The sequence below is a fragment of the Conger conger genome, chromosome 12 (genome assembly GCF_963514075.1).
Source record: "Conger conger chromosome 12, fConCon1.1, whole genome shotgun sequence".
NCBI classification, from domain to species: domain Eukaryota; kingdom Metazoa; phylum Chordata; class Actinopteri; order Anguilliformes; family Congridae; genus Conger; species Conger conger.
Window position 1 is genome coordinate 8,863,932 of NC_083771.1, and position 27,568 is coordinate 8,891,499.

The following is a 27,568-nucleotide window of genomic DNA, read 5'->3' on the forward strand; positions in this document are numbered from 1 at the left end:
CCCAGCAAACATTGGGCGAAAGGCAGGAATACACCCTGGACAGGTCGCCAGTCCATCGCAGGGCACACACACCATTCACTCACACACTCATACCTACGGGCAATTTAGACTCTCCAATCAGCCTAACCTGCATGTCTTTGGACTGTGGGAGGAAACCGGAGTACCCGGAGGAAACCCACGCAGACATGGGGAGAACATGCAAACTCCTATTATGGTCCATCAGTCTAAAAATACATCCATCCATCCATCCATCCATCCATTATCTAAACCCGCTTATCCTGAACAGGGTCGCAGGGGGGCTGGAGCCTATCCCAGCAAACATTGGGCGAAAGGCAGGAATACACCCTGGACAGGTCGCCAGTCCATCGCAGGGCACACACACCATTCACTCACACACTCATACCTATGGGCAATTTAGACTCTCCAATCAGCCTAACCTGCATGTCTTTGGACTGTGGGAGGAAACCGGAGTACCCGGAGGAAACCCACGCAGACATGGGGAGAACATGCAAACTCCTATTATGGTCCATCAGTCTAAAAGTACATTATCTTGTATTTTTAGACTGATGGATTCTGGTACATTTATAAGTCTTACCTCTTATAATTTCAGTCATTCAGATTTTTGATCAATAACCTCTTTAGAGCGGCAGCAAGGGACCCTGGGAATCCCCCGGGAGAGGTAGAGAACAGGCTGAATGCAGCTGCTGATGTCCAAGAAAGCAAATGCTAGAGGGTAGACATAGCAGTTTAACTCATCTAGGGTGAAGTACTCCTGAAAGGGGAACAGGGCTACAGGAGGGAAGTAGTTGAACACGATGAGGGCCAGGATGATGAACACCATCTTGAAGGCCCTCTTCTTGACTGGGTGCATCTCATCACGGCCAGGGCCTGATTGCCGAAGTGCGTGCAGGATGGCCACATTGCAGAAGAGCATGATGGCAAAGGCTGCCAGCATCATGGCAATGAAGATTTTCTCGAAGTTGGGGATGTTGCCCATGCACTTGGCTGAAGCGTAGGCCAGAGTGACCAGCCACACCACAACAACACACACCGTGCGGTGGCTTCGGTCCTTCAGCTCGGTGAAGGTGATGGGGTGCAGGACGGCCATGTAGCGGTCCAGGCAGATGCAGGAGAGGAAGAGCGGAGAAGGGTCTTTCAGCCCGTAGAAGAAGCGCAGTACATACCAGGTGGTGCTGGTGGTGCTGAGGAAGACTATACTGGCCAGTTCCAGGGGTGGGATGAGACAGAAGAAGGTATCCAGGATGGCCAGGTGGAGGATGAAGATGTCGGAGCTCGATGAGTCCCCCTTGTTCTTGTGCAGGAGCCACAGCACCATCAGGTTAGCAGGGATCCCCAGGAACATGTTGATGAACTGTAGGGTCAAGTAAAAGATCAGGACCTCAGGCATGTGTTTACATCCTTCGAATACGGTAATGTCACCTCCCCCAACAGTGATGTTTGATGGCTTATGGATGTCAAGGTCGGAGGAGTAGAAGTTGATAATCTCCATTGCGGTTAAGCAGGCAGAAGATGGGGCTCCAACAGGATGCCAGTTGGGAGGCTTCTGCTCAGACAGAGAAAAGGGAAAGCATTCACAATAACATGGGAATAAAGGTGATGCTACACAAGGCAACTTGGGGCAACAGTTGTAGCAATTACTTTTTTTTACTTCTGAGTCATTGGAATGTATTTGAGCCAATCAGAACATTTTATAATCAGAACAATTTATTGCAGAGAGCGTTATAGCGGATGCTGAAACGTATACTGCTGTATTTGAAAATGTTCTACTTTAAGATATGATGGTAAGAACAATTTTTATATGGTAACACAATTTGATAATGCACAGAAAACACATTATTTTAAAACATGGTTGAAGTTAAACCGGTATCTGGTACACGCATTCAGCTTGCAGCTGATGTTAACTTTTCCTTGTACCAATCTTCCATCCCTATACCCTGACCAGAGCTCTCAGTTCCACAGCCTTCAGATGACTGGCACTCCCCTCCCTGCATGGGCACTTCATCCTGTCACAGTATCTGTCTGTACTGCCCCACAGTGGAGGAACAAACTGCTCAAAAGTGGTCAGCAGAATCATTTTCAGACTGGAGACCCACTTCTTCAGTCTGAATCTCAGAAACGCATCCCTTCCCCCTCACAGTCCCAACATTATTAAATTCAGGTTATGGTACTTTTTACGGCTTTAGGTTATATTATTATGTTTTTATGTTTCTTCTCTGAATGACTGTTATAGATTCAATTTGTATCATCATTTCTATTGAGGTACTTGGTTAGCCTTATGAAATTGAACTTGTGCGTTCATCATCTATAAAACAAATGTTATAGACGCTGTAAGCCATCTATACTCGCTGGTCTGGGAATGTTGTCTGCCAAGTCTGGCATTATTGCAGGTATGAATCCAGTCAATGCACTTCTGCTCTCCTACGCCGTAAGCTGCTCTGGCTACAAGAGCACCTGCTGAATTAATATAAACAAAATATTATCTTCATCTTTATACCATGTTAAATGGAGTTAACTTGAAAATGTCTGTCGATTGAAAACTAATATTAAATAAAGTTCAAAGAAACTTATAAGCTTTTTTAATAATTAGCTTAATCCAAGCTCACCAGTGATTAGAGTGAATGATTCAGTATGTCTCTCTACAGCACTGTTTTTGTGTTTTACGTTTATGTTAAAGCCTCCATGGTGACCTCCTCTCCTGACCTTATTCAACACGAATTGCAAAGTGTGTAAAATCAATATGTTCTGGCACCATTTACAAGGAGTTATGCTTTTATAGAATAAAATAAAGAAAATAAAATTGCCTGTATAGATTTAAACTGTTACGATGTGGCTGTGGCTTATTCTGTACAATTGCACTTTATGTACGCAAATACACTTTCAATGTATTAACAGCCATAGCAAGAATTGTAGTTGATTCTTTTATCAAGAACAATGCATTGAAATTGAGTTCATGGTCCATATTCTAGCATTGAATTGAATAACAAATCATGCAAAAGGGAGACGACATTCCCCTACGAAAAGGACATTATTAATAATCTTACCAGTGCAGGTTGTGCAATTTGTCCTTAATTATCCGTGCTGTCTCAGGTAAGTCCTGCATGAACCCCTGTCTGGACTGTGTGAAGTGAAGCAGAGACTGGAATACAGAGATATAGGGAAACCCCATCACTGATACTTCAGCACTGCTGGGATCATGCATCTGGCCAATCAGAACAGTGGAGAAAGGGTGGGGTGCTTGGCAAATTTCCAGCAGGGGCAATGTCTCACCTCCAGTTTACCGAGGAGTGTGATGGATACAGAACACAAACGTTTTGCACAAAAGAAATCCTGAAATATCCAATGCAAGTAAATACTTATTTGGATGGCAAAGGCAGATCATATTTCAAAAAACATTTTGACCCTTGAGCAGTGAATTGACAGAAGAGGGTATTCTTTGGAAAGCGTGTTGTAGCAGCCCGTCAGCGTTCGCACCGATTGGCAGTGATGCAATGTGCCATTGGTGCTTGATGTAAATTTGTTGTAAACAAGTGATGCAACAGTACACAGGTACACTTCTGAAATTTGGTGTAACAAAGTGAAACATGTTACATGTGGGTAACACTGTGAATTTCAGTCTTTTCTTCGAGCAGCAGCACTGGAAAACAGCCAGTTTCCTTTTTTGGTGAAATATCTATGTTTTCAATCCATCTCCTGCCCAAAGGGCCTGGATGAATGATATCCTATAACACTGTCAGTGAGTTGCAAAATGATTGTAGAAGCAATAATAAGCCATATCAGCATATAAGGACATAATAACAACACACTTTGTGCTCACGCAAGCCCATGAAATGCTGCATCTTTGGAACACAGTACATTTAAAAATCTGTGTTTTACCGGCAATCACTTGTGTTCTCATAAATAACGTAATATGTTACTGAAGCAGGATGAAAAACTCGTATTTGGCAGTCTGAACGAATCGCATAATAAAAATAGCAATTATAATAACAATTAAAAGAAGAAATAATTATGGTTTTATAATTCACAGTTAAAATAACAAAATTAGACAGCTAAGAGAGGCTTACACAATAAATTACAGTGAAAAGCAAGGCCTGCAAACTTAGTAACCCATACAAGTATCCCACAATATAGCATACCCTTGCGCAGGCAGAAAATCATCAGCTTTACAACTGCCGATGTACATATTTCCAGGGTTCCAGAGTGTGGGTGTGCTAAGTACTACTGGTTCATTAAAATATGAACTGTCTACGAAACTGTCCGACATATCCTCTATACTATTTTCTAACTGTACGGTGGAAGTGTCATGAATATTTACCCTTGTAATAAAAACTCTTCTATGATCTATTGGACTGTGACTGGACTCAAAGATGGCTCTGTCTCTTTCTCTCTGTGAAACCTAAAAAGTATGGTTCACTTACTGGACTGAACAGTGTGCTCACTGACTTTTCACTCAGTGAAGCCTCAGAATAATCTGGGATTTTAAGTATACTACACTGAGAGCCATTTTTGCCTACTTAACTGCTTTCTCATCTTGTGTACACATGGTAATTTGGGGGCAGAGTATGTTTAGTATGTTTATTAGACAGTACATAGAAGTCATAGTGTAACACTGCCATAGTGTTTCTCATGAAGGCTTTATATAGTTTATAGCATATTTAAATGCAAGTGCATTAGCAGCCAGAGTGCAAGTACAGCTCATAAACCAATTGAAGCCTGAATGGCCAACTACTTTCATAAAAAAGGTTTTTAATCTTGTTTCCAAAGAGGAGCCCTATGAGGTCTGTTCTGGAACCCTCCATGATTGGTGTGAAAAGTGTGAAAGGTCCCAGATTAAACCATTTTGGCCAAAAAATAACCTCTGACCTAGAGGGGGGTTGCCCTAGAGGCACCTTTTTGAACCGTGTATTCTGAGAGTGTACACTGAGTGGGCTGTATTAAGCCATATAAAGACAATTAGCTATATAGAACTGAGCGTCCTGGGACTAGGAATCATTCTGTCATGTGCTGTGCCACACACAGGTGGCTGGACAGGGGTGCATGAACTTTCTCTATGCAGGGAAGCGATGACTGAGGTTGTAGAATTGCAGATGTTTGTCTCTTTATCCAGATAGGACCTAGCTCAATAGCAGGGCAGTAGTCTGTAAAAATGACACTCTGGACGGTGTATTTTAATCTAAACATTTGTTTCTTTGTCATACCGTAGGGGACAATTCTGACAGTTGACTGAGTAAGTGAATCCGGGAAGAAAAAGTTCAGTCAAGCAAAAACCACTCAGAAATTCAGAGCTAAAGGTGGTATTTTATTGTTATTTACAGCAGTAGTGGGTCATATTTTACAGAAGAGGAAATAAGGAGAGTGGAAGCAGTGTGTAGCCTAACTGAGACTCTAACCCCCCTGTTCCTTTCTTTATTCTGCTGCACTCACTCTGTCACCTGGTACTGTAGCTTTAAGCACACCTGTACACAGAGGCAGGTGCCACTAAATTATCTGTATGAATCGTTCTCCACCAATTCAATTATCACTGGTGTCAAGCATCTGACTGAGTAGACAAGTTCCCATTTGTTTTGGGTTTTTTTTTTTGTTTTTTGTTTTTTGCTGGGGCCGCTGGTAGTTCTGTTTTGTGGTTAGCCCAGGTTTGAACAGTTTATGCATGTCTGTGGAAAAAGTACACAAATTGTATTTTACTTCTGGTCTCCCTCGAAAAATAGATTCCATCTCATGGGAATTTGTGGCTAAGTAAAGGTTAAAATAAATCGGTCTCCTTGGACTACAGTCCATTGACACAGCTGTGAGATCAGCCTCTGTCCCCCATGGTGGTTGTTGCCTGAGCCGTCCTGACACACCTGTGTACAGAGCCGCCCGTGCCTGCAGACCTGCAGCTCAGGGAGCGCTAAATCCAGTACACTGCCTGTGCACCACATGGCGTGTGCTAGTAACAGCCAGTTAATAAAAAAGAAGGACTTTTTACCAGGTCCCTTTCTTTGTAAAAAAGAAGGACTTTTTACCAGGTCCCTTTCTTTGTAAAAAAGAAGGACTTTTTACCAGGTCCCTTTCTTTGTAAAAAAGAAGGACTTTTTACCAGGTCCCTTTCTTTGTAAATGTTCTGCCCATGGACCGAGAGCAGTGGAGAGGTTTGATCCAGATCAGTGGAAATGCTGTCACTATGTCTCCCATATTTTCAGAATAACAGAATCGCCCCTGCGAGAGTGAGCATTCAACACTACATGCAAACATCAGTGCACTTTACAGAGAGAAGAGCTGTGTTTCCTCTCCACAGCGACATTCCTTTAAATCACAAAGAAGAAGAAAATGGCATGCAAAAAAATCTATCTAGATAGTGCTGTCTCTCAAAGCACATTCATAAAAAGGTTTAGGTCTAATGTGTGACATGAAGGGTGAAGGGAGTGAACTGTTATTAAATGATAAAAAGTAGATGAAAACACAGATTGTAAAACGCACGCACACATACACATACTGTATGGAATAATCTTTTTTTATGTATATATACAAACACACATTCAGTCAAATGAACAGCATGACAGAGGAAGACGTATCTGCTGAAACCCCTGCAGCTTATGGGGGATGGGGGTGTGGTCAACCCTGGTGACATGGGACATCCATTGCATGCTGCATGACATCCTTCACAAATCAAACCCTCTTTCCGTCCCTCCAGACATGGGCTCTGCTCCAGCCTAGGGAGGACTACAAATGTGTTGAGCTGAAAGGAACCAGGTTCACTGGTTCTTAAGAGTCCAGAACGGTAGAAGCCCAGGAAAGGTGGCAGGGAAGTGGGTGTGCCCCCCCCCCCCCCTTCCCCCTGCAAAAACTGTAAGAACGTGCGGCTCAAATTGAAAACCTTTCAGCGCTGCAAATAGCAGGACATTCTTACAGACTCAGAATATCAGCTCAGGGAAGTTGCCCTACATATTGACAGGGCAACATGGTAGGATAATTACGGACTTTGACCCTTTAACTAGAATGTGAAGCGTTTTTATTTCACCTGAAATTTATGCATATTTGAGTTGTACTGTACCACATACCAGACATACTGTGCAAATAGCTTTGCCCACTGAATCTGCACTGGAGTCCTGTGTTAGAGACTGCAAGAACACACACACACACACACACACACACACACAATAGTAGTAAGAGAAGTAGTGCTGTGGTAGTGGGACTCCTATGACACACACTCCCTCCCTTATCCAAGAAGGGTTCAGCTTCTCACATCCATCTACATTCTTTTTCCAAACCATATTCTGCCAACACCACGCTGACCACACTCTTTATCTCCTTTACGTGCAATTTCCTTCCTCTGCCTCCCCACCCCACTAATCATATTCACCCTCTGTTTGCACCCCTCTCCCCAGAAAAAGATACTATGTCATTATTGTTATTATGATTATTCTGTGTTACGCCAACTCTGCGCCGACCTCAGAGTCCGAACATCACAGCCATGTGTCTCAGTAGGAAACAGGAGTAGACCTTCTGTCCTTTTCAAACTGAGATTATTGAAATCTCAACAATGGCTATTATCACAAAACCATGCACCTGCCAGTCACCCTTCATATTAAGTTAACTGTCGTACAACCTTCATAGGGAATTCATCATAGTGATGCCATTCCCACTGTATAGAGCTTATTTTAAGCAACAGCTTATGATGTCTTACAAGTGACACACAGTGCACCTTACTTAAAGGATTCAATACAAATGTGCTCACTGTAAATTAGTAGTCAAGAAAGGACTGGATTTCCTCACAAAATTTTCACAAAGCAGTAATGCTTGTAAAAGTTTATGAATGGATTATTTCTGTCCTGCTAAGCAGTCAATATTCAAAAGATGTACCTTTAAAAAAAATTGCTGAGCAGTTGACTCTGAAGCAGAAAAGAGATCTAAGACCTACGGAAAGCTGGACAGGTACAAGACCAGCATTCCCTGTTAGATTAATCTGAATATTTGTGTATTTTTAGCCTTATCTGAACCAAAACATCTGATCCTGGCTTAAAGTCCCACAGGCACGTGTGCACCACAGAAACACACATGCCATGCAACAACTCTATTAGTTTACTTGGAAAGGCTGTATCACAATTTGCTAGATCTACGGATCTGCACCGTTGGTTCCGTTGACCAGTGGACCATGGATCCTTTAGATTAGTTTTATTTGACTCCTGTTTTAATTCTGAAAGGTTTGTTTTTATATCAATCATTGAACTTGTAAGGTGTAATTCACATTCTCCATCCAAAACAAAACAACGGGCATTTTTTTGCTTAATATTACATAACTACCATAGTTTGTTTGAGGAAGTATTTCATTCATAGAAGCCAAGCCTTGTTTCTGTCAGATCAGTTATGGTGCCGTGTTGCTCTCGACACTGAGAATGCGTTGAGAATAGCAGGTACACAGTTGTGCACACGGCCTAAGTTATGAAATACTCCTAGCTTCATGAAATAAGTATTACAGCATCTTTCAGCAGGCTGACTCATTCATGGCACCAGTTCAGGTTCACACATATGGAAAGAGTGAGCCTTGAAGGAGTGCAATGTGTAAAATCTGAATCCAAATTCTCCATGGGAACATGAGTTGGAGATCCCTCAGGCTTTCAGTCGAAAGGAATGGTGATTCGCTCTTCATTTCAGAAAGGTTCTCAGCAGCTGGGTGTGGTCACTGACACCTTGAAGCCAAAGGCTTGTTGTTGGGGGCAGGGTCTGTCGAAGGCGGAGTCAGGGTGCTTGTTGTTGGGGGCAGGGTCAGATGAAGGTGGAGATTGGTTGGGGTCAGTTGAAGGTGGAGTATGGTTGGGGTCAGATGAAGGTGGAGTAAGGTTGGGGTCAGATGAAGGTGGAATCGTCAGGGTCAGATGAAGGTGGAGTTTGGTTGGGGTCAGTTGAAGGTTGAGTTTGGTTTGGGTCAGATGAAGGTGGGGGATGGTTGGGGTCAGATGAAGGTGGAGTAAGGTTGGGGTCAGATGAAGGTGGAATCGTCAGGGTCAGATGAAGGTAGAGTTTGGTTGGGGTCAGTTGAAAGTGGAGTATGGTTGGGGTCAGATGAAGGTGGAGTTTGGTTGGGGTCAGATGAAGGTGGGGTTTGGTTGGGGTCAGATGAAGGTGGAGTTTGGTTGGGGTCAGATGAAGGTGGGGTTTGGTTGGGGTCAGATGAAGGTGGAGTCTTGTTGGGGTCAGATGAAGGTGGAGTTTGGTTGGGATCAGATGAAGGTGGAGTCCTGTTTGAGACAGATGAAGGTGGAGTCGTGTTGGGATCAGATGAAGGTGGAGTCTTGTTGGGGCCAGATGAAGGTGGAGTCTTGTTGGGGTCAGGTGAAGGTGGAATCTTGTTGGGGCCAGATGAAGGTGGAGTCTTGTTGGGGTCAGATGAAGGTGGAGTCTTGTTGGGGTCAGATGAAGGTGGAGTCTTGTTGGGGTTAGATGAAGGTGGAGTCTTGTTGGGGTCAGATGAAGGTGGAGTCTTGTTGGGGCCAGATGAAGGTGGAGTCTTGTTGGGGTCAGATGAAGGTGGAGTCTTGTTGGGGTTAGATGAAGGTGGAGTCTTGTTGGGGTCAGATGAAGGTGGAGTCTTGTTGGGGTCAGATGAAGGTGGAGTCTTGTTGGGGTCAGATGAAGGTGGAGTCCAGGGTGCTGCTGTCGTGAGTGCTGCGGGCGCGAGCCTCAAACAGCTGTTTGATCAGAGCAGACTTCTCCTGCTCCAGCTGGGTGATCCTCTCGCTCTTCTCTGTTACCTCCTGGGGGAGAGAGAGAGGGACAGGAAGGTGAGATTATGGGAGGGTGGGTGAATAAAGAGAAAAGAGAGGGAGAGAGACAGGACAGGAGGGTGAGATTATGGGAGGGTGGATGAATAAAGAGAGAAGAGAGGGAGAGAGACAGGACAGGAGGGTGAGATTATGGGAGGGTGGGTGAATAAAGAGAGAAGAGAGGGAGAGAGACAGGACAGGAGGGTGAGATTATGGGAGGGTGGGTGAATAAAGAGAGAAGAGAGGGAGAGTAATATCTGACCTGTGTCAGCAGCCGGTTCTGATCCTTCAGTCTCTGAACTGCCTGTGGGGGCGGCGGGGGGGCAGGCTGTGGGTTGGGAGGAATGGGGGCCAACGTGCCGGAGGCTGTGAAGGGCTGGAGAGAGAGAATGAGAGCGAGAAAATGAGAGCGGGAGAGAGTGTGAGAGAATGAGTGTGAGAATGAGAGGGGGAGAGAGTGTGAGAGAATGAGTGTGAGAATGAGAGGGAGAGAGAATGTGAGAGAATGAGTGTGAGAATGAGAGGGGGAGAGAGTGTGAGAGAATGAGTGAGAATGAGAGGGGGAGAGAGTGAAAGAATGAGTGTGAGAATGAGGGAGAGAATAAGAAGGAGAATGAGAGGGGGAGAGAAAGCATGAGTGTGAGAATGAGAGCGGGAGAGAGTGTGAGAGAAGAGAATGAGTGTGAGAATTTGAGAGGGATAGTGTGAGAGAATGAGTGAGATGGAGAAAGAGGGATGTAGAGACAATGTATGTGAATACATGCTGGTATCCTAGCTACACAATACAACCAATGGCTCAAGAATTAGTTTTCTCCAAATGTTTTCCAAAGACAAATTCTCGCCACACGTGAGGAAGCTTTTTGGTGTCATTTTGCAGCCTTTTAAATCAAAAGAAATCTTACAGATCACATAACTGGAAAAACCTGTCTCTTGGTGTCTAGTTTATTCACAATGGAAAGTATTATTTCGAGAGGCTTGGACATGACTGCACAAGCATTTTTCCTGAGCGAACTTTCAATCTCCACTGTTGTTTTGTGCACCGCTGCATTGAAACTGAAACCTCCCAAATAAAAATGGCAAACTCAAAAAGAATTGCCCCCCAGCTAACAAATCATAGTAGTTTTTAAAATAAATGTAATAAGAAAGGCAATAATAATGGAATAGTTTATAATTCAGAATCTACACACAATATATTTTTTAAATCTATATATTCCCCTTTTTTCTCGTTTTTAAGACTGCTGCAGCCTCCGCTCACCCATCCTGAGCGAACAGTTCTGCTTTTCAATGCGCAGTTCTGCGTTTGAGCTGCGCAGGTGATGCGCTGAAGGACTGCATTATCACAGCAGGTACTGCAGGCCCTCAGTGGGCCAAAGGAGGCGCTGTTGCACCAAAAAGAGCCTGAATGCCCTACCAGTTGCAATCCTCCCCCTGTGTGGCACTATAGCCAGTCATGTGCCGAGTACCCAACCTATTAACAGAAACCTATTACTGGGCTAGAAGTAACTTCAGCCACCTACTTCACTAAACAAACCGCCACTTGAACACCATCAAAGCAATTCCATGGATTTCAAATTCCCCAAATTTGTGGCACGTACGTGTCACCTCATTAGCAGCTCAGTGCAGAAGCCCCATTTTAAGTAAAAAAAAAAAAAAAAAGACTCAATCTCTTCTCTCCAAATTCATCACTTCAAATGCAGTAGATTCTCACCATTCCAGAACAAGATATGAGGTCATTAAGGCAGCGGTTAACTTCCTGTAATTTTGGAAGGATGGCATTCAGACGAGTCTGACTTGATTCTGTGAAGAAATCCTGGGAGGAAAAGAGAGGGCTTGTGAGTTTTAATGATTAAATACTCAACACACAATTTTTAAGGGATAAAATATTGTCCACAAAATGCATGTTTATCACACATCAGTAATGTCAGCAGAACATTTAGTATAGATCATGTCGAATATTTTAATATTGTCATCCAAGCTCCATCCGGAAGATTCCACCATTTTGTCTCTCTCACCGAACACTGGCTGCTCTGGCCCATGGCTCTCTGTCGCTCAGCCACACTTTGGATCTGGCTCTGGTACCACTCCCGGGCCCGATCCACCACATCCAGCCCGGACAGCAGGGAGTCCTTCTCCTGCTCCAACTCCTTCATCTGTTTCAGCTGGGGCGGGAGAGAGAGAGAGACTTGTTATCCCCCTGTTCACTCATTCCCAAATTTGAAATGCGCAGTCGTATTCGTTGGCCTGTTTCCAAACCGGGGAGGACAGGGGAGAGGGGGGTGAGGGTGAACTGAGACAAAGAGGATGAGGGGGTAGTTAGGGAACGGGGTGGGGTGGGGGGGAGGGGAGCTCTGGATGTGTGCCGTCTGCATGGTAATGTGAGCTGATGTGAACAGCCTAAAGACGCGGTCCCAGAGAGTGCAGTGCCGCTGGGCCAGCCGTGTCTGCGGTTACAGACATTTTATCATTTTAATATTTTCATTCTGAAAGCACTGCCTGTGATGCCACCATTCATGTCCTGTAAAGCTGCTATTCTGGCCTGACCAGCTCTGTTCAGGTCATGTATTTGCATATTTTCTATTCTGTCAGGCTGCTCTTGCTGAGAGCGACTGGAACTTTCCGTGCAGAGCTACGCATGGTGACCTCATCATATCTGACAGCTGACTGGCTGCAGGCTCACTAGTACCCCCTTACCCACCCTGTCCCCAGGCCTCACTGTAAATGGGCTTAAATAAATGGAAAATGAAAATAAAAGCAGTAACCTGAGAAAAAAACCCAAAAAACATTATTTTGTCAATATGATTAATGACACATTACACTTGCTCTAGGTTTTAATGTACCCAATTTCTGTCCGTCTAAAAAAGAAAGTGATATGACTCTCCAGTCCTGCCCTGGCAAGCCTGCTTACCCTGTAGCCATGGTAACCATTTGAAAACACAAGACCAAGGCTAAAGAAAGCTACAGATACCAAAAGCTGGCAACCAGACCAGCAACCAGACCTCTCCAACAATCCCAAACAGGGCTGCCAGAGTAATGCTGCAACCAGCCAGCGGAGGGACCCAAGCATGCTGAAGGCATGTCCGATCATTCGGGAGCCATTCACTACAAAATGGAGAGATACAGTGCAACAGCCTTCACCCTGTCATCAGTCACGGAACAGACACAGGGCACAGACACCACCAATAGTCAGATCAGTCAACACGTGTTAAGCTTTCTCTGACTCCTCATAGCCAGCTATGTAAATATTGACACAATGTCAATAGCTCAGCTCAGCACACATACACACGAAAGCGCACACACACAGAAAGGAATTTGTGTACGCACTGTTTTCTCAGCTCCTCTTCCCGATTTTGATTCTCTCATTTTCTCACTCTCATTCTCACTCACCCACAGGAAAAAATGCAGTGCCCTGGTGCTGTACAAACTGCTGCTCAGGGGGATGAAAACGGTAGTGTAGGCTGCCCAAACGCTAGTCCAGGCTGGGCCAGGCCGGCCAGGAAAGTCCCCTGATTCTAGGCCCCTAGACCCGACCCGGCTCATTACCATGAGGTCCGATGGCCAGGGCGAGGGAGGGGGGCAGGGGTAGTATCAGTCCCAAACGATGACGGAGAGACAAGCGGTCAGAAGAGTGTGATGAGAGAAGGAAGAGAACGAGAGCAAAAGAGAGCAGGCACGCTTAGGGAAAATGAGATGGGGGAGTTCAGTGGGAATGGGAGAGGGAGAGAAAGGGGGACAGAGAAGGGGAGGGACAGAAATGGGGGAGGGAGGGAGAGAAGAGAAGTGGAATAATGCTGACTGAACGAGGCTTTAAAATGGAGAGCACAGGGGAAACCTGATGAAAGCAGGCAGCCAACCATTCAACGTCCTCTATTCATGAAGCATTACAGCACCCTGCCCATCAACATCCTCTATTCATGAAGCAATACAGCACCCTGCCCATCAACATCCTCTATTCATGAAGCATTACAACACCCTGCCCATCAACATCATCTATTCATGAAGTATTACAGCACCCTGTCCATCAACATCATGTATTCATAAAGCATTACAACACCCTGTCCATCAACATCCTCCATTCATAAAGCATTACAACACCCTGTCCATCAACATCATTTATTCATAAAGCATTACAACACCCTGTCCATCAACATCCTCCATTCATAAAGCATTACAACACCCTGCCCATCAACATCATTTATTCATAAAGCATTGCAACACCCTGTCCATCAACATAATTTAGTCATAAAGCATTACAACACCCTGCCCATCAACATCCTCTATTCATGAAGCTTTACAACACCCTGCCCATCAACATCATTTATTCATAAAGCATTGCAACACCCTGTCCATCAACATCATTTATTCATAAAGCATTAGAACACCCTGTCCATCAACATCCTCCATTCATAAAGCATTACAACACCCTGTCCATCAACATAATTTATTCATAAAGCATTACAACACCCTGTCCATCAACATCATCTAATCATGAAGCATTACAGCACCCTGCCCATCAACATCATCTACACACAGCAACCTACACACAGCCTACCAGTAGGCTACACACAGTGGACTACAAACAGTAGGCCACACACAGCAGAATACAGAGCAACATACTGTATGCAGAGCGACATGCACACAGCAACCTACGACACATTGGTTCACAGATAATTGGTGGAGAGCATTATGGGGATGGAAACCACATAAAATTAGAGATGTGCATTTCCTAAAGAAAATGTGAAGTGTGATTGCTAATACTAGCAATATTTGGCGTTTCAATATTTGCATTCACAAGCTGGTCTACAGGTGTACCTAATAAAGTGGTCACTGAGTGTATATGAACTGTGCTAGAGGGCAGAGGCTATTGTGACATCACAGGCTTCCATGAGCACACAGCTAATTTGCATAAATGATGTGGATTGGCTAAACTGCAGAATGTCCGTTACAGTGAGACTAGAGTGAGAAGAAAGCTGTTCTCAAATAAATACTCATAATTCAAAAAGTATAAGTACTACCCAAAGGCTCTTCGATGTGTCATATGTATTTAGTCTCAAAATTGAGCAGGTAATGGCGGTGAAAAAACGTGAACGGCGGAATAATAATAATAGACGAATTTCGAATAACAGTAGTGTGCTGCTTCGCAATTGCAGTAATTATCACTGGAAATTCAAATTGGAGGAATAAAGAAAAAAAAGTATTTTTTACAAATTTTAACAAAAAAAACAAAAACATTGCATGAGTGTGAGCGTACCATCCCGTAGTCGACTCCGTTTGTGATGGTGTGCCGCCTCTGCTCGCCGCGGCTCCGCCCATGGCGCCGGGACCCGGCCAGTCCTGTGGTGGTCTCACTCTGTGACCGTGGCAACCCCCCGCCCTCCACTGCACCTGTGGAGAGAGAGGAACAGGATCGGCATTACCATGAGCCTCAGCTCAACCCTTCAGGGTCCAGCAGGCATCAGGTCAGATAAAGCGATCCTGCACACCCCTGCCAGGGATAGGGATTATCAGGAATTACATTTGGACACACCTTGCCTTTTACTGATTTTTCCTATTAATGCTTTATGTTCTCTGCTTGTAATCAAACAGTTCATATGTGTGCAGATTCTCAGTTTTTATTAAAGGGTATTCTTGCACATATTGGTTTCATCATATAGTAATTACAGTACTTTTTATACCTATCAAATTTCAATGTTTGTGACAAATTAACATAATGTCAAATAAAATAGTCAACAACATCACCTGTCTGGATATACAAAAATCTCTTTGCATTTTAACGGATCTCTATGAGAACCAGGGGGTGGGACTAGATTCAGGTGAAATGGCTTTTTGTGATCAAGGGTCCAAGGTATCAGATGAGCCTCAAACCATTGTGTATGCTGTAGATACTACAAGGGACATTCCTCATGACTAATTTTCCTGTTGAACTCAATGGACCCTTGATGACAAAAGCCAAGAAATGTGTTCCATACTGTATCAGCATAATATATAGCTGAATCTAGTTCCACACCCCGCCTCACAGCAAGGAGGTCCTGGGTTCGAATCCCCGTCGGCCGGGGCCTCTCTGTGCGGAGTTTGCATGTTCTCCCCGTGTCTGCGTGGGTTTCCTCCGGGTACTCCGGTTTCCTCCCACAGTCCAAAGACATGCACGTTAGGCCGATTGGAGAGTCTAAATTGCCCGTAGGCATGAGTGTGTGAGTGAATGGTGCGTGTGCCCTGTGATGGACTGGCGACCTGTCCAGGGTGTATTCCTGCCTTTCGCCCAATGTATGCTGGGATAGGCTCCAGCCCCCCTGCGACCCTGATCAGGATAAGCGGGTTCAGATAATGGATGGATGGATAGTTCCACACCCCAGTTCACATCGAGATTCATTCAAATGCAAAGAGTTATAGTATCACTTGTAGGACAACCTGAAAATAAGATATCCAGACTTTGGTGATGTATAAAAACACATTTTATAAAAAATGTGGTTTAATAAAAGCTGAGAATCTGCCCTTTGACCACATATAAATTGTTTGATTAGTGGAAATAAAACATGAATCAAAAAAGCCGAGGTGTGTCCAAACTTTTGACTGGTACTGCATGTGAGAGTTGAAAACCACTCAGGCAGTCTTAAAGGTAATATGACATTAAATTAGGTACAAGTAGTAGACCTGAAGATAAGGAGGAATATGTTGAGTTTCATGGCTTGTAGAAGGATTTTTGTTCTTTGAAAGGCAGTTGGCAGAAGTGTGCTCGGGTATCTCACAGTGTACCTGGTACACTTTAAACATAAATACCACCAGAGGGCACCAGACCCCAAGCATTGCTTCACATTGAAGTGCGAATTACTGGCTTTAACTTTATTAAGCAACTAGAGTGTGTGTGTGTGTGTGGGGGGGGGGGGTATGGTATGCTTACAGAAGTGAAACTGCAAGGCCTTTGAGTTGAGCCACTCTGCAATGTTTCCCAAACCATTGCTCAGGAATTCAGTTCTTAAAATTAAGCGGAGAACAGGCTTTACTGCCCAGAGGGGAAATATTTAGAGTCAGAAAGGAGACAGCAAAGTGTTTTCAGAGCTGGAGGCGTGTGTGTGCAGGTGCCAGACTGTCTGGAGGTGTGGAAGCTGAGGCAGAGTGTACTGCCACCTCACCCAGCGCATTCACCATGCTGTGGCCCAGTATGTGCACCTTTCCACTCACTGCATCTGCTCATATTACTCCATGACTGGATTGGCCACTGACAGTCCATGTCCTCTGCATCGGGTGCCTTTGGTCCAGGATCATTTGGAGGATCACTGATATATGGTTAACATGGACTGTAGGGCACCAATGTGAACTGTAGGGAAACTAGCCATGCTAATTGCTGGAGCTGCTTAGCTCTGATTTGGAGTATTTTTCACCTTGTTTTCTTGACCAAAAGCTCAATGGTTTAAAGAACAGGAACAAGTGCATTCTGCTCGCAAAGACTCATCCTGTATCATTATGACCTTTTACGGAAAATTAATAAGACTTAAAATGTGGAGTCTCAAACTCCAGCCCTTGAGGGTCTCAGCTGGTTTTTATGATTTATTTTCAGTCAGTAGCTAATGTAAGCCCTGGAAGCAAGGGATGTAGGCTCTTTAGCCAATCAACGACTCAAAGTGCAGGAACACAAAACCGGCAGACATGGTGACCCTCTAGGATTTGAGTTTGACACCCCTGCTTTAAATTCTGGATTGACTAAGTTTACTGTGCCTTGGTAGTTTGGGACACGGAGGGGCTGAGGTGCTAAAATGTCTCCCCCTCGTGGGAGCTCTGCAAGCCTTTTCCTCAGGACTGCAGGTCAGAGTTCAAGCACAGCCTCAGGTGACCGTAATTACAAACCCACTCTGTGCTCCGAAAGTTTCCACACACACTGCCCACATGCTTTCACCTTTTACTCCAACTGCAGGTTGCTTGTAAATATAACGTTTTCAATAAAAGTAATGGCAATTGACCCAACTGACTAAGATGAAAAAGATTTTTGGTTGAGTGTGCGCAATTTCCCGTTCTAACTTTCAACTTAAGTAGAAGTGCAAATTCCACACCCAGGTTTATCAAGAATTTGCCTGGTTTCTAAGAGTCCCGTATATCATAATCTTACAGTGTAAATCTACTAGTCAACAGTAACCCTTGTGTCCAAAAACAACCAATTTAAAAATAAACCTTATCTAAAATGCTTATATTCTGACAAATTCAAGAGATTCATACCCAAGCCCAAAACAGCAAGCTAAGAAAAAAAAGAGAGAGAAAAAAAACAAAAAACTTTTGACGGTTACTGACCCCTGATCATAGTTTGGGTCGCTACTTATTGAATCCGTTTGGGACCAGGCAGAAAACCACAGCTGTTTTCAGTTAAGAAACTACTTGGCCTCCAGTCCTGAATGCTCCAGTTAAGTGCTTCTCTACACCTTACAATCCATTTAAACCAAGCAGTGACCTAGCTTTCCATTTTAAGCATTATTTTAGTACCTCTTCTCCATGTTTGCACTCCCAAAATGAAGCCATTTCCTCAATCTAAAGAGAGGCCCCCCTTCCCTGTCCTGTTCCACTTCTGTCCAAATGACACATTCATTTCTGTTGAGAGGTGGTGAAACTCTGGGACGGCTTTCCCTCTTATCCGTGTGGGTGATCTCTTTTCCCAGGAGAGTTCATGACTCCCAGCAAGCCTGGACAAGCTCCCCTCCCCTCTGTTCCAACACACTCCCAAAATAATGGTGAGGGTGAGACAGAAACAGAAAAACTGAACTGAGAAAGGGAAAGTAACAGATAGAGATAAGCAGATCGGGGGTGATATATTAATGACAGTCAATCGACAGCCAGAGAAAAGACTGACAGTAGAAACGAGAGGGGGAGAAAGTTGAGCTGAATGGTAGTTGGTTGCTCTACTGTTGCTCTTGGATTGTTAAGCTGGTCCCTTCACAACTATATGAACCGCCTCAGAATGATCACAAGTGATACCACACATATTTACAGCACCTCAGACGGTCCCAGCCAGGCTAAACAGCACCACACACACACACACACACACACACACACACACACACACACGATTAGTGTGTCTGTGCCACTCCTAGGAAAGGCATATTTGTTCCATAGATGTTGAGCAGTACAGGCTCAAGTCTGTAAAGGAGACGACTCTCCCAGCTTCCCCACCCCAGCAGATTGTTGACTTGATTAAGCCATTAAGAGCTGAAGACTAATGAAAAACACGCTCCCTGTCTTCAGCCTGCCAACAACTTCCATAAGGAGCAAACCTGGGTCAAATACATAATTGTTTTGGATTCAAATGCTTATCTATGCTTTACCGAGCTAGTGCTTTACCAACAGTCCGGCCTTTGATACCTTCATGCAAGTCTATGGTTGCTTTCTATCATCTGCCATTTGTGCACTAGTTTGGTTGATTGTAACAGCCATTCGTTATGATCATCAGTGATGGGTCCAGCAGGAGAATGACCCTGCACAGGAATAATGTGTGTTTTCCGGCTTCCCCGTGAGTCCGCACACACACGGCCACCCTTCCTGATGGGGACACTGTTCTGGAGTGGTCAGAAATAGAGGAGTCATCTTCATCACCCTTAGCAACGCCAGCTGCATTCAGACGTCTTCACCTTTAGAAACCGCATTTTGGTCAGTGTGATGTAAAAAGCCCAATCTGGCACCATAGATCGATACAAAAAGAAAAGGGTTTGAAATGGCTGCAACCTGACCCCACAGCATTGAGGCTATGAAGCTTCTTGCGTGTCAAACATTCAGGCTGCACTAGTGTGCGTGTGTGCGTTCTCGGTTCAGACACCCTGGTTCTGGCAGCAGAAGCGCCGTGACCCGTTAATGACGAACTGATCCCATTACCGGGGATCGGAAGTGTGTTCCAGTGCCAATGGTAAAAAGTGTCCTCCAGACACAATGATAATTCAGTGATGACGCGCTCGCTCGGTTCAGCGGCGCGCGCAGACGAGCACAAAGCGACAGAGCAGCGAGAGAGGGACAGTATCAGCGCGAGAGCGTAGTCTCACTCTGGCGCCGTGCCAGATCGCAGTATATCCATCACCACACTTGGATGAGTGCGCAAATGGATGTAAAGCGAGTGTGCGATGCTCTTTTAGACCAGCTGTCATCAACACAAAACGTGTGCGACACCGGCTTTATGAGGCTGTTGGATTAATCTGGAGTTCAAGAACTGCCTTCCCGTTTTGTACCTCTGAATGCCGTATTAAGGGCTGAGTACATTAGTTTTAAATCAGCCCTGATTCCCCTCATGTAACGAATGTGTACCGCCCGGAGGAGGATGGGCTCCCCCCTTGAGTCCCTCCAAGGGTTCTTCCTATCTGTCCCACCCAGAGAGTTTCCCCCTGCACCGTCACCATATACTTGCTCTTGTTGGATCGGGGGGTTTAGAATAAGCTCCATTGTAAAGCGTATCGTGACAAATGTTGGTCAAATTCACTATATATATTGACATTTCAATCGATGTACCCGACTTAAATCCTAATGCGATTTAGATCCAAATGATTCATTTTATGTACCGTAAGTAGGCTACCAACAAAGAGAATAGTGGACATTCGTGCAAACTAGAGAAGTAGGTTGCTATGTAAACTTACTTGGTTTCTGGGCATGCGGCGACTCGAGCGCAAGCGATTCTATGGATCTGACCCGGTTCTGGTGCGGGTTGGGCTGTTTCGTCGTTCTAGCTGTATCTGTCCGATGTGAACTGCTTTCGATAACATTGGGAATTCGTTCCAAACTTCGGCCTGTCCTCTCATACCCTGCTTTGCTGTAGCGCCCCGGACAGCCGGCAGTCGCAGAGGATGCGGAGGGGTAGAGCAGCGACTCTCCGGGTTTACTAAATGGTGCGTACCCACAGGTGAAGTCTTCATGCTGCCTGGGATGGTTGTGGTTAGGAATGTTGCGGTTCTGGTGCAGATTAGTGCCGTTGCTGGGACCCAGTGGGCGCACTTTATTCTCCACGCCCCAGGGTCCGAGCGAACTGTTGGAAACGGTGCCGGGATGTTTCTGCGCGAACGCCTGGTGTGACGGTGGCAGAGCGAGCTTCATCCCGGGGGGTTGAGAAGGAACTGGCGGCTGTTGAACGGTAGATTGAGGCTTCAGTTGACCGTTGTGTGGGTTGAGCATCGAGTATCGCAGCCCGGCAACAAAGCGCTCGAAAGCGAGGTAACCGTGAGGTGGGGCGACCCTTCGTAGACACTCCAACACACCGCCGGGCAAGTCCTGCGTGTCTGCGCCCTGCCAGCGACTTTCAATCTCCGATATGTGGATAAAGCCCCTTTTGCCGTCATCCAAAATGTCAAATAAAGTCCGTAGACTGTGCAGAAATGCTTTGGGCAAGCCGTCCGTGGAAAACTCTTCTTCTGTTGGCTGCATTTTACTATGTATCACACCGCCTGCTTTACTGGGGATGCAGTCTCTCCTGACACCAAGCCTAGTGCATGTCGACGTCGAACCGCCGAGTTTGTAGTTCCGATCATTAGCGATCAAAGCCATGTATCAGTCGTTTGAAGAGAATACAGTCTGAACCGTCCAATAATCAGATGTATTGAGAAAAATAGATTGAACTGCTGAAAGAAACTTTTCCTTCAAATCTTTCTTCCGTCAGCGCAAAAATACTGTTCTCCCCTCGCCTCCTAGTTGTTCTACGGGATAGCAACTTTTTTATAACAGGACCGCCCTTCTAACGTCATTACGCAGTACCGCCATTGGTCGTATCGCGAATTTCTGTGCGGTGATTGGTAGAATCTTAAAGCAAACAGTCGTTTGAGTTTACTCTTTTGTTATTTGAATTCATAGCATTCATCCTAGACCACAATTCACACCCGTTGCAAGGGAAAGATGCTGTGGCCTTCGGCGGGGTAACCTACCAAACCTGCATTACTTGTATAAGTACCCTGCTGGACACGCGCACTAAACTGTAAAATATTTCAAATGATGTGCGGGAAGCCTGCCCTATATACGCATCTTCAAAAAAGGTTACAATTCAGTCTGATGTGTGAGATTCCATGAGACAAAGCTAGACTGTAATGTTACTCAGGCAGCATGTCAAATAATGAAAGCCTTTATTTTACCTTTATTAACCACAATTTGATGCTCATAATAATTGTAGTCAGTTTGTATTCAGTTAATCGTTTTTTAAGGATAGCCAAACATAAATCTGTGTCCAATATATGTATACCGTCCAATATGTGTAATATTGCCAAAGGAATTGCTGATTTGTTAGCCTTTTAACACACAGTGACATGGACTGATTTTATTATTTTTAAAGGAATGGGTGGAAAGGAACTCCAAAAAATTGGATCAATTTCCATCTGCACCTCATCCCTGCCCCTCATTCTCATCCCCAGTCCCTAATCGAGTTCAGAGTTTGTGCTTTTCTGTTTGCTGACTTGCAGTTAATTTCCATGGTTCTATTTGTCATTCGTGTTTTGTTTATAACAGCGCAATTACACCTCTAACTGTGTTTATTATTGCAGTATTAAAATACCAAGATGTGTCATTGATAGTTGACTTGTATTAAGCTCATTTGTCCGCACATGCATGTATACAACAACGGCGCGGACAAATGACAGCGTATACAACAGCGCTCTTCATAACGCCCTGCAAGTGCTTATCTGACAAATAAATAAAAATGAAATTGATCGCCAAATTATGCGTCTATAGGGACACACCCTTACTTGAACTTCAACAAGGCCCCCCACCCCCCAGGTAGCTACACATCGCCCTCCAAAGGCTGGGGGTAAGACAGGCACGGGTATCGGTCAAACGCATGACGGAAACGGTGTCAGCAGCTAAACTCCACTGCACGGCTGAATAACTGGAATGGGCTCATAGATAAATAAAGCTACTGTCACTGTAGTTCAGGCAGAGGGCTTTGGCTGTGAAACCCAGAGCACTGATTCACTGTGCGGGCGTCTCTCTCTCTGCAGTGTGCTGCCTTTAGCTCTGTACTATACCTGCACGATGGGGAATGGGGGAGGGGAGGTGGATGAGGGGCGCAGACTGAGCGCTAAGTGGGTTCATAAGTTTACTCTCAGCCCTCAAACCACATGCCCAGGACCCCATTCCTGCCTTCTGTTCGTCTCTTTCTCTCTCTCTCTCTCTCTTTCTCTCTCTCTCTCTCTCTCTCACATGGTCTTTCATTCACACACATGGACACACACACACATGCACAACACACATGCACACACACACAAATGGACACATGCACACACACACGAACACACAAGCATACACACTTGGACACACACATGCACACACACACACTTGGACGCACACACATGAACACACACACACACATGCACACTTGGACACATACGCACGCACACACACTTGGACACACATACGCACACACACACTTAGGCACACACACACTTCGTCACAAACGCACACACACACTTGGACACACACTCAGGCACACACACACTTGGACGCACATACATGCACACACACACATACACACTTGGACGCATACACACACACACACTTGGACATGCACACACACATACACACTTGGACACACACACACGCACTCACACACACTTGGACACACACGCACACACACACTTAGGCACACACACACTTGGATACACACTCAGGCACACACACACACGCACACATTTGGACACATACGCACAAACACTTGGATACACACACATGCACACACACACATACACACTTGGACACACACACGCACACACACACACACTTGGACACACACGCACACACACACTTAGGCACACACACACACGCTCACTGCCTCTCCTTTCTGCCTCCGCTCTCCTAAGTGTGCCTGTGCCCAGCTCCGTCTCTCTCCCTGACACTCTGCCTCCCTGAGGCCATATCAGTGTGCATGTGGTGAATAATGTGAGCACTGGGCCAAAGCCTTATCCCCCTCACATCCTGCAGTCTTAATCAAAGCCCAGTTATGCAGGGATATGGTGTATGTGTGTGTGTGTGTGCGCCCATGCATGTGTGTGTGTGTGTGTGTGTGTACATACTTGTGTATGTGTGTATGTACGTGTGTGTGTGAGTGTGTGCCCATGCATGTGTGTGTGTGCACACTTGTGTATGTGTGTATGTACGTGTGTGTGTGAGTGTGTGCCCATGCATGTGTGTGTGTGCACACTTGTGTATGTGTGTATGTACGTGTGTGTGTGAGTGTGTGCCCATGCATGTGTGTGTGTGCACACACTTGTGTATGTGTGTATGTACGTGTGTAGGATAGGTGGGTGCTGAAGCTGAATGCTGAAGTTGCATGAAAATGGCGGCACGCATAGACGCTGCTGCCCGAAGCTCTCGATGTAGATGCCTTTTTTAAACTATTATTCTACTCTCATGTATATTTAGCCTTTGTATTCAGTCAGGAGTAGCTCGCACAACATACAGCCTGCAGGAAATATTGGATATCTGAACAAATCGCTGGATTCCACCTCCACCTCTCAACATTCCGGTTGAGCTACTCGGCACACCTGTTTGGATTACCTATAAGGGTAATACCTAACAATCACTGTGACTGTTTAATTGTTCTCTATTTATTTATTTATTTATTGTAGGGCGGCACGGATGGCGCAGTGGGTAGCACTGCCGCCTCACAGCAATCCCCGTCGGCCGGGGCCTCTCTGTGCGGAGTTTGCATGTTCTCCCCGTGTTTGCGTGGGTTTCCTCCGGGTACTCCGGTTTCCTCCCACAGTCCAAAGACATGCAGGTTAGGCTGATTGGAGAGTCTAAATTGCCCATCGGTATGAGTGTATAAGTGTATGAATGAATGGTGTGTGTGCCCTGCGATGGACTGGCGACCTCTCCAGGGTGTATTGCTGCCTTTCGCCCAATGTATGCTGGGATAGGCTCCAACCCCCCTGCGACCCTATTCAGGATAAGTGGGTTAAGATAATGGATGGATGGATATATTTATTGTTTCAACTAATCTGTTCTGTGCAATATTTTCTTCAGGTACAATCATGTGTACAGTATTTTAGCTCTTATTATATTTACTATTACTTTGTATCTCATGTTTATAGTTTTATACCTTATGGTCTTTTTATATTTAATTGGGAATCTACAGGCTTGCTCCAAACAACGTTTTGTTGTTCTTGTACAGTGACAATAAAGTTTAGTTACTTACTTACTTACTTACTTACTTACTTGCTGGTTGGTGGGGAAAGGGATTAAACCCAAGGAAAGATTGAAGGAATTTGTACAGTGAAGTGAGTGGGTTTTCTCTCTGAGTTCCTTTATTTCCCCCTCATGGCACATCAGTGTCAGTACAGACGACTGAACCCGAGTAAGTACAGACCACTGATCCTGAGTCAGTACAGACCACTGATCCCGAGTCAGTACAGACCACTGATCCTGAGTCAGTACAGACGACTGAACCCGAGTCAGTACAGACGACTGAACCCGAGTCAGTACAGACGACTGAACCCGAGTCAGTACAGACCACTGATCCCGAGTCAGTACAGACCACTGATCCTGAGTCAGTACAGACGACTGAACCCGAGTCAGTACAGACGACTGAACCCGAGTCAGTACAGACCACTGATCCCGAGTCAGTACAGACCACTGATCCTGAGTCAGTACAGACGACTGAACCCGAGTCAGTACAGACCACTGATCCTGAGTCAGTACAGACGACTGAACCCGAGTCAGTACAGACCACTGATCCCGAGTCAGTACAGACCACTGATCCTGAGTCAGTACAGACGACTGAACCCGAGTCAGTACAGACCACTGATCCTGAGTCAGTACAGACGACTGAACCCGAGTCAGTACAGACCACTGATCCTGAGTCAGTACAGACCACTGATCCTGAGTCAGTACAGACGACTGAACCCGAGTCAGTACAGACCACTGATCCTGAGTCAGTACAGACGACTGAACCCGAGTAAGTACAGACCACTGATCCTGAGTCAGTACAGACGACTGAACCCGAGTCAGTACAGACGACTGAACCCGAGTCAGTACAGACCACTGATCCTGAGTCAGTACAGATGACTGAACCCGAGTCAGTACAGACCACTAATCCTGAGTCAGCACTGATCTTACTGAATACCCAGTATTTCCTCATTAACCTTCCTGGCTCTTATCAGGAGCTGAAGTAATCACACTAATCACTGTGTCGCTCGACTGGAATTGGACTTTGTGCTCACTGGGTTCCTCTAAAGAGGGTTCATGAAAAAAGCTTCTTATGTTTCTGGCCTCAGTTAATAACAGTCATATTTCATCTTAAATGAAATCGTCCTTTTTCATTTTCAAGTCGTTTTTCACTGTAAAAGCCGTTGTATGTTCTGATGATGTGTTTGTCCTTGGGTCATTATCTTCTGAGGACAGACATGTCAGACCAGTTCGCCGTCTAACACTGAGTCACCCCCACTCAACAACATTTCTATGAAATAATTTGCATGAATTTGTTTTCACTGATTGATATACCATAACATAATCCTATATACCTCAATGATCAATCCAGCCTCTTGCCTTTCTACTAATTCTGGGATTTCTGAGTTCAAGTTCTGTTCTGGTGGTGTATCTGACCTCTCCCAGTTTTCAGTTTCTATTTAGAGAGCATTTATATTTTCATGATAATGATTTTTGATGGGTCAATACAGGACAAATTATTAATCACAGCTAAGCTATTACGACTGCCTTTGTATCCTTTTATAGTTATTAATTTTCAAGAATGAACATCATTTCCAGACTGTCCAATTTCATTTCTCACAAGATGACAGACTGACCGCCCTGCTGCTGTGACGTTAGCTTTAACCCCTGTGGCCAGCCTTCTTCCAGCCTCTCTCTGTCACAGTTTAAAATGAAATATCCACATTGGTACTCTATGGGTTATGTACAATTTCAGCGTTATACATTCTTTAATCCTTTCCGCTTTGCACCCCCTCACCCCAAAGGGCAATTCCCACCTATTTTGTACTAGTCTCATAAAAGTGTCAATATCTCATAAACTATTTACTGCACAAATATAGTTGAAGACTTAATTTAGAGGAGGCTTGTGCCATTCAGAAATTTATGTCAGAGCATGAACCGTAAATCCTCAAATTGTGTCCGGGGTCTTTTATTTACTTAGGCTGCACAAAGCACAATTGTGTTTAAATGTATACTGCTTCAGCCTTTGGCAAGCTACTTAGAAGGGGGCGGCAAGCAACTGGTAGCTTGAGAGCAACGTGTTGGAGACCCATGGTGTAGGACAACGACTTTTCATTGGCAACAGTATTAAACCAACCAACAATATAAAATATTAAGAAGAGCTCTTTTATTTCATTGAGTTAAATCGAAACAATGTGTTCTAGTGCTCATGGACTGATAGCCCTACTGGTAGGCAATATTACCCCGGCTTGTATTTGGGGGCCGGCCTTTATTTGTCAGAATCGACCACGCCCCCGGCTATTATCCGAGGCCCGGCTTCAAATAGAATCCCGGACACAATTTGAGGATTTACTGTACATACAGTGTACACAAAACTACTTTATATTTGTGCACAAACTTGATGTAACTTGCATAGAAAATGTGGTAAAGATATCGACACACATTCAAATTCCACAGGAGTTTTCCCAAAACTGCACCCAAGTGTCCCCAAATCTCTCCAAATCTTTGTATCTGTATATCTTCTTGTCCGGGTGCATGAATGATCAGAAAAGCTTATGTTTCTATTAAAACAGATTTTTTTGATACAAAATGTACTCAACCTAACACTTCTGCATCACATTTAAAATTGAACTTTATTTTAGAATTAGGTTAACCAGAGCCCTGTTAGCCACATTAGCCTGTACAGTTACAGATTTACATTAATAGCAAGT

The 27,568-nt window shown here is 44.9% G+C and overlaps 2 protein-coding genes across 2 annotated transcripts; both read right to left on the reverse strand.

Annotated features, from left to right (window-relative positions):
• Positions 1-610: 610 nt before the first annotated feature.
• Positions 611-1,510, reverse strand: LOC133141486 (proteinase-activated receptor 3-like). The gene has a single exon (XM_061262057.1). The coding sequence runs from the start codon at positions 1,508-1,510 to the stop codon at positions 611-613; it is 900 nt and encodes a 299-aa protein (XP_061118041.1).
• Positions 1,511-5,296: 3,786 nt separating this feature from the next.
• Positions 5,297-21,384, reverse strand: sapcd2 (suppressor APC domain containing 2). The gene is made up of 6 exons (XM_061261902.1): positions 20,357-21,384; positions 15,010-15,143; positions 11,774-11,920; positions 11,470-11,571; positions 10,024-10,137; positions 5,297-9,752 (listed from the first exon to the last, which is right to left on the reverse strand). The coding sequence occupies exons 1-6, from the start codon at positions 21,255-21,257 to the stop codon at positions 9,624-9,626; spliced, it is 1,527 nt and encodes a 508-aa protein (XP_061117886.1). The 5' UTR covers positions 21,258-21,384; the 3' UTR covers positions 5,297-9,623.
• Between the last annotated feature and the right edge of the window lie 6,184 nt (positions 21,385-27,568).